Genomic DNA, 8,094 nt, shown 5'->3' on the forward strand with positions numbered 1-8,094 from the left:
CATCTGAAAGCAGAATATATAGGCTTACATGATAAATATCATGATTTTCCTTCTGCATCTTTTAGCAGAGCAAGACTGTGAAAGATTCCTTCACCTTTTTTTTTTCTTTTTATTATGCATATTTTATTTTTGCTGCTATATTGTATTATATATAATATAAATAATTTAGTGTAGTAAGTAAATTGATTCATTTTTTTTTTGCCATGAATATGAGTCCAGGGATATGAAGTAGTAGTGTATCAAAACAATCATGTGCATAAATCAAGATATTATGTACACATGCGTATTGGAAACCTAAACATGCCGATTCACTTTTCTTAATTTTTATTTATTTTCCTCACTTTTTTACGTCTAAAGTAAAAAACAAATTTTCTGAATTGTTATTTTAATGTACCGTAATATAATTAAGCTACTAATAACATCTTCTCTCCCTGAACTCCATATATATCTGTTTTTTTTTTTTTTCTTGATTTGGGAGTAGGAAATCAGAACTACAACTCTCACATACTTTGACCATTGGAGGGTGGCATCACCCTAGATAGCTACCATGTCTACCCCACTCTGATATTTTTTTTCCAGATGAAAGCAGAAGCCAAAGCAGGGTGTTTTTTTAAGAGAAAGAAAAGGCTAGAGAACCATCCTTTTCTTCTTCCCCCCGGCCCCTCTTTTTCACACAAAAACACTCACTCTTTTCTGTTTCACTTGTGAAACCCTAAGATAGTTCCTTCTCCTTCTCTCTCTTTTTCTCTCTCTTTCTCACTCTCAAGCTATCCAAACTCAGAACTCTCTCTCTCTCTCTCTGCAAACTGCAACTATTATTAAATACACCCTTGTTTACGTGTATCCTCCATTTCACCGAAAGACAAATTAAGTAAAAGCAAGGGAAGAAGAAGAGAGCACACCCACAAACTTTGTACGGGTTTTGCAGATCAGAGCCTCAAAGACGTGGGTGTTGTTGGTACACTCTCTCTATATATCTTTTCCTTCCACATAACCACAAACACCTTCTCTCTGTTGCTAATTCTATCCTCTCCCATACCCCTACCTCATTCTCCCACACACCCAGTAATAACCAATAACCGATCAACAAATATCTCTGCCTCTCTCTTACGTATTTCCATTTTCGGCTCTCATGGATTCGCCCAACAGTGGCAGTATGCAATCCTCCAGCACCGCCGGTGATGAAGACTACGACTCACGCGCCGACCCTTCCTCATCATCCTCCATCTCTGCCTTCCTCAACAACAACCCGGTTCCTCCGCCGCAACCAACAACGTTAACCACCCATGTTCCTCCCTTCCAAACCCACGTCTTCGACCCGTTATCCAATTACTTGGATCCAACACAAAGATCGCAGTCACACCCCAACGCCAGCCAAATCCTTAACCTCGACATGATGTGGAACACGGTTGCCAGATCCGAACCCGATCTCGCTGGCTTGATGCCTACCTCTTCTTCACCCTCCACGCACAACAACAGCAGCAGCCAAGGCTTTCTGTTAACTCAACTGGGAGCAGGTCAAAGTCAACCACGCGGAGGAGGAGGAGGTGGTGGTGTTAACGTTGCTGTTTCTGCTTTTCCCACCACTCTCGCTCCGGAAAGTGCTTCTCCACGAGGAGGATTTGAACAAAACAGTACCAACAACAGCAACACCAACGTGGTTCGAAACCCGAAGAAGAGGTCGAGAGCTTCTAGGCGTGCACCAACTACTGTGCTCACTACGGACACCACAAATTTCCGAGCCATGGTTCAGGAATTTACTGGCATCCCAGCCCCTCCTTTCACTTCCTCGCACTTCCCGAGAACCAGGTTGGATCTCTTTGCTTCTTCTAATGCATCTTCCTCCGCGTTATTAAGATCCGCTTCCTCTCATTTAGAACAACAACAACCTCCTTCACAAACGCAAACACAAACACCGTCTTATCTTCTCCGCCCCTTTGCACACAAAGTCCAAGCTCAACCCTCTTCTATCCCACACAACAACGCTTTTTCTCCCATGTTGAACACCTTGCCTTCCAACAACAATTCCGCTTCCACTTCAACCCCCATTCACTACCAGCACCACTCCCTAAACATGCACAACCCAATTCTCAGCCTCCAATCCATTCTCGGGAACAACGACTCTTCTGTTCTTCTTGGTTCCAAAACACAACAACAGCAGCAACGACAACAACCCTCCTTGGAAATCACGCCCGGTGCCGTGGACTCGCACCTCAAGATGGGTGGCTTGGAAGAACTGGGATTGAGCCATGCGCACGTTGGTGATCATCATCACCATCATCATCATCAAAACATGAACTTGGTTACTTCTTCATCAGATGGAGCATTGTCGAGGGTCAACAACAACATAAGCATAAACAACAACATGCGTGGTCCTTCTTCGGCAGACTGGGCCCAGGCCCAAAGAATTGGCGGCAGCAATGATGGAGGGGTTTTGAGGTCTCTGAGTGGAGGCACTGGCACTGCTACTGCCACCTTAAACTACAGAAGCAGTGTTTCGGATTTTCATGGAGAGAAGGGAGCACCGGAATGTGCTGTGGCTGCAAGAAGCGAAGGTATGGTTGAATCGTGGATTAATTGTTCTTCTGATTAGAGCAGGAACCAACCAACGATCAAATGGGAAAAGAATATGAACAAAGTAAAAAAGGCATGAGATAGATTCATAAATATAATTTCATACGCTTTAATTCATGAGTGATGAGAGACAGAATATTGGTAATTGGTATCCTCAGCTTAACCATGACCATCAAATTAATTAAACACTATTTTTGGCTCCATTAGAAGAATTATGCGTAAATAAGTAGTTCTACCTTGTCTTTCTCTACTTTTTCTTTTTGTTTGTTATCCTAAAAAAAATCTCAATTCTGGTTTTGATTTACATATATACACAGCCATATATATATATATATATATATATATACACACACACACACGAAAGAATCCTGGAGAGGTTTCGATCGTTTGGACGTTTGTTCCATAATTTGTGTCTCTATTTGGTGAACTAGAAACTGCAGTATCAGTTTGTGTTCATGTCACTGTATATGGATTTTGGTTTTGACTTGTGTGAAATTATCGTTCAGAGAATGTACAATGTGCAGCATAGATTGAACTACACAGACAAAACTGTATGTATCCTCTCTTTCCCTGTTTTTGTCGCACCTTCTATTCTGATTTTACCTCTAATGTTTGTTTGCCATTTTGTCTGCTTCCTTGCACACTTCTTCTGTTCTTCTACACTTTTTTTTTTTCTCTTTTCCAATTTTTTAATTTGACGGTCATTAGATTCTAGGAGTAATTTGTGGCAAGATTTGGGGATTCTAAGTTGCCGCAATCTCGTTTTATCAAAATCAAAGACATGTTCATGTGTTTTTTAGACATTTACATAAAAAAATAGTTTCTCATTCTCTCAGCACCTTATCAAAACAAAAAAGTACAAGTTCAAAATTAACTTTCAAAATAAACTAAACTAAACCGGCATACAGGTGTATGTATTATCAAATGTAATGTGTTCCACAGTTTCCAGCTATAGCTCCATGCATTCACACCTTCACTAATATTTTATTTTTCAAAACAAAATTTAAATCATTCCCTGTTCATATGTTAATTTTTAAATGCTACAATTAATAATTTTTTGCATTCAATTCTCAACACATGATAAAGAATCTGTTTGATAATTAATCACAGGCTTTTGTTTTTTTTCTATTAAAAGTATAACATCAAAGGGTGAAAACAAATTATAAAAAACCTGCCATGTGATTATTACTGAAGGAAGTAATTTATATTTGGATTAGGACGATGGCTAAGTAAAAAAAAAATGATCTTCCTTATCAGAACATTTATGTTATCACTATCATCTGTCATTTTTAATAAATATTTAATATTTCTTGATTCTTAAACTATTGCGTTGATGGTAACGCGAACAGTGGAGTGGCCTAAATTTGGCAAGTATCAGTGGGTGACTTCAAAAACTGTTACTTAAAACTAAAAAAAACATGATTTTAAATAAAATGTTTTATTCCTTGATCTGAATTTAGAAAAATGACGGTGTGGATTCACGGAAGAAGAAAGTTTATTTGAATGATGAGTTTAATATAATGTTGATTGAATTTGAGGAATATTTTATGCGTATAATTAGTTATACTAGGTATAGAATATGTAGGCATGATGTGCGAAAGATGTGGGCAGGTGAACAAATTATGAATATATTAAAATAAATTTAAAAAAAAGGTTATTGGGTGAAAGAAAAATGATATTACGAAAAAAGCGAGCATTGATTTAGCTCTCCATCACTTTTTGTCTGTTTTCGATTTCGCACCATACGCTTATTAGTGTGAAGAAGGAAAGAGAAAGGAAAAAAGTGGTACGCGTGCATGTTCTATTACACTCATGAATAAGACTTTTTATCTCGATGGATTTAATGCATGTGGGATCTGCAAGGAACCTCTATAAATTTAAAAGTACTTGTTGTAGGTAGAAAGAAAGAAAGTAAGAAACCACTCAATGGAATCAGACTTTCATGCCATGGTTTATTATTAGTTGGTTGGACTTCTTAAGTATCACCTTAATTAATCTCTTTACTTCAAATAATTGACCTCCAAAAAATCACCATCATCTATTTTTTTAATGCAAATTTCCTTATTCAGTCCGTGGAAAAATCAACTTTTTTTTTTCTTCTTCTTCACAACAACAACAATCATATGGTCCATATCGCCTAGCCAAGACAGAAAACATGTGAAGTTTCAAATTATATATCAAACATGGAAATGATTCACTTCTGTATTTAGAAATAATTCATTATGTTCATTCACACGTAAAGGAAAAAGCTTGGTGGCAGTAATTAACATTGATGCAGGTACGTCCATTCTATGTGCTAGAAGGGCTTAAATCTCACTTAATTTTACCTAATACACGACTTTGGGTTGATTTGAATAAATATTTTTGTTAAAACTTTTATGGTATGCTTATAATTTTGTTAAATTTATATATAAAAAAAAATATCTGCGAACAACCAACCAACAGAGAATAAAATACAAGCGAACAGGTATAAATATATGTATCTTTAATTTAATCCAAAGCACATTTTGATATTGACATGTCAAAATTTTATGAGTTCATTTAAATACACACTTTAAAGATAAGCTTTAAAGTAATCTTCTCCGAACTAAGTATATTATGCGATGGTCTACCCCACTCTCTTGACAGTGCATTTAAATCGATAAAACGAGTTAGGTTTGAAAGAGAGGTGATAAGCAATATCTGAGAAAATTTCATCTTTATGTCTGACATCATTGTGACAAAAGAAGCAAAATATAGCCACTCATATTAATGTTCAATTATGAAGATTTCTGAAGAAAAAATTATGAGAAAGTCTTGTGCTTGAGACTCCCTTGTAATCTTTGAAGTTAAAGTGATTTGTGTTGTGCCTTTGCATGAAAAGTTTGTAATCTTTTTTATTTCTTTGATTGATATATCATGATCTTTTTTCATTTCAGCTTTGGGTTTAAAAATTGAATGATGAGACATGAGAGGGAGATACATAGATATATGTGAACATGGATGACATTCAAAAAACAAATTTGAATCCCTTGTTGTAAAGTGAGGCACATGAATCATGAAAAACCTTTGAGAAAAGAAAAGGGTGCACTTTTTTACACTAATAAACTTGGAAGACTTTATGAAAAATTTAAATAAAACTCAAATGATTAGGCATCGGATTTTGAGAGATTTGTTAGGGGCAGGCCTTGTGTTAGATTTGATGCCAAGTGACCTTTGACATTTTTTCATCTTAGGGCCCATGCCAATGAACAAACCTTTCACTTCCTCTTTAGCAATCATGCTTTTTTTTCATCATTTTCTAAGGCTCATACACACACACCCAAGCTGCAAAAAGTTCTCTCTTTTCTTTTTCTTTTTCCCTCTATAAATTTATACCAATCAAATTCAAAAATTGCACCGTGTCTCAAACATTTCAAAACATATAACACTTATTAACAAAGTTTTTACATGAATGATAGTAACAGTAGTTATCGGAAAACATGCAGTGTCCTACAATTTTGAGCCTAAGCTCAAAAAGATGAACAGCTTTAAGCATCGTCGCGAATAAGGCTGCACTGTTTCCCCCTCTTTGCTCGAAACCATTCCTTCACAGGGAAAAGCATCGATTCAAGTACCTTATGCCGGAAAAAGACAAACCACACCGTATCCTTTAAATTACATTAAACATAATGTCTTGTCCCACAAATCTAGGTTTTAGATTTCCTCACTCGTGATTCCAAACATTAAACTAGAATTAATTAATCAACCCTTTTCCACCCCCTACGATTATGGAATATGCGCGAAATCAATCGTGCTGTTATGCACTATATAATATATATACACACACCTATGCCATTCCTCTATTTATAATGATCATAATATTTTCTTTTTCTTCATAATGCATGTATAAATAAACACATTATTTTGTGCTGCTTTAGTATTTATCTTCCTTTCAGCATATGTCCAATCCAGCCTCTAAAGTTTTATTTGGTGGATCGAATTGATGCTTCGTGGATTTTCATTTTTAGAACATTCCTTGACGAGTGCCCTGTTCATGGATGCAAGTTAAAGAAAGATGGCCCCAGAACCAGCTGTAGCCGCGGGTTTTCACTCCTCAAATTCCACACTTTTACTCAATAGTCAACGTTTAAATATATTTGCTTTTCGCACTTACACAACACAACCATCGAAATACTTCTCATCAACTTTTACAGTAGAATTATTTTTGTCACCTAAATTGCTTCGTTTTGTGTGCGTGTGTATGCTTGTATTTTGTCCCATTGTTCATCCCTCTCCTTAAGTTTCAAACTAAATTAAACTTCCCTGTGTTACTGTTGTTCCTTCTTAGTCTTTCCTAGCATTATTCAAATCATATCTTTTTCTTTTTGTTCGTTTTATGTCACCACACTCAATGTTGGAGTTGTGCATTTTCATGTATACACTTTTATAGGTAATCTAGGGATAAGAAGATATCTGTTACAATATTTACAAGTGTACCAAATTACAAAGTAATAAAGTGATAAGTGGAGACATCCTCAATAGAAAGATATTTGTTAGAATATTGGCAATTATGATTATTTACTGATCAAGGCAAAAAAAAATTAAAATAATAAAAATATTATTTTTTGTTTAGAAAATAATTCTAAATTATTGAAAATAAATGACAGAGACTTCACTGTAGTTAGATTTCATGTACAAATTTAATATAAAAATACATGTTAAATATTTTTTATACACTAGTAGACTTCGCTGTTAAATATTTTTTTAATATTAAAATACATTATGTAGGATAACTATTGTTTAAAATTTCCATATAGTAAATAAAAGATGTGTTAATAAAGAAAATATTTCAAATTTTATCTTAATTGTAGGATTCATTAATCAAACTAAATTGAATATTCACATTAGTGTGAATTTTTCTATAAAGTGTTTAAATTTGTGTAATATTTAACACTCAAATAATTAAAATAGAAAATTCACATCTTTATAAATGGTCTATAAGATGTCGTTGCGTATACATGGCACAGATTATTCACACATCACACCAATGATTAGTATTATGATTAGCGAATCAAAGCGGTAGTAACTGTGAACGATTGAAATTTTGTTAAGTTTATTTATGTCCGATAGGACTTTAAATGGAAAATTATTAGTGAAGATATGATTTATAAAAGATAATTAGCTTCAGCTGGTTGAACTAAAAACATGATATAAAAGTAGTAATTCCCCTTAATGGTATTTTAATTATACTTTGAAAAGGTTAATTTTGAAGGGAAGGAGAGTCCTTAGTTAGAGTGTTGACGTTATATTGTGTGTGATAAAGTGGGTCAGATGTGGTTTTCACGAACTCTACTCTGTCTGCCACTATCCATACTTTCACCAACCCTAGCCCTTCAAATAATGCTGTTTCGTGCCATTCAAATTATACTACAGAGATTAATTTTTTGTCATAAAAAAATTCAGTTTCTTTACAGATTTTTTTAATTATTACCGATTTTTTTTTAAATTGAAATCACGGTTTAAAATCTCATATTCTATTATTATAAAAATAAAAAATAA

General features: G+C 34.8%; 1 protein-coding gene across 3 annotated transcripts; it reads left to right on the plus strand.

Moving 5' to 3' along the window:
* Nucleotides 1-491: 491 nt before the first annotated feature.
* On the plus strand, nucleotides 492-6,882 carry LOC114182982 (mucin-6-like). Of its 3 annotated transcripts, none has more exons than XM_028069803.1 (3): nucleotides 492-2,555; nucleotides 3,081-3,125; nucleotides 6,564-6,882. In XM_028069803.1, exons 1-2 carry the CDS (start codon nucleotides 1,133-1,135, stop codon nucleotides 3,101-3,103), a joined length of 1,446 nt encoding a protein of 481 aa, XP_027925604.1. In that variant the 5' UTR covers nucleotides 492-1,132; the 3' UTR covers nucleotides 3,104-3,125; nucleotides 6,564-6,882. The 3 variants fall into 3 exon arrangements, with proteins under 3 accessions (XP_027925604.1, XP_027925611.1, XP_027925596.1); XM_028069810.1 differs by lacking the exon at nucleotides 6,564-6,882 and adding an exon at nucleotides 6,042-6,548; XM_028069795.1 differs by lacking the exon at nucleotides 6,564-6,882 and having other exon boundaries at nucleotides 493-2,555; nucleotides 3,081-4,247.
* The last annotated feature ends 1,212 nt before the right edge of the window (nucleotides 6,883-8,094 follow it).

The sequence above is a fragment of the Vigna unguiculata genome, chromosome 1, assembly GCF_004118075.2.
Source record: "Vigna unguiculata cultivar IT97K-499-35 chromosome 1, ASM411807v1, whole genome shotgun sequence".
Classification (NCBI taxonomy): Eukaryota; Viridiplantae; Streptophyta; class Magnoliopsida; order Fabales; family Fabaceae; genus Vigna; species Vigna unguiculata.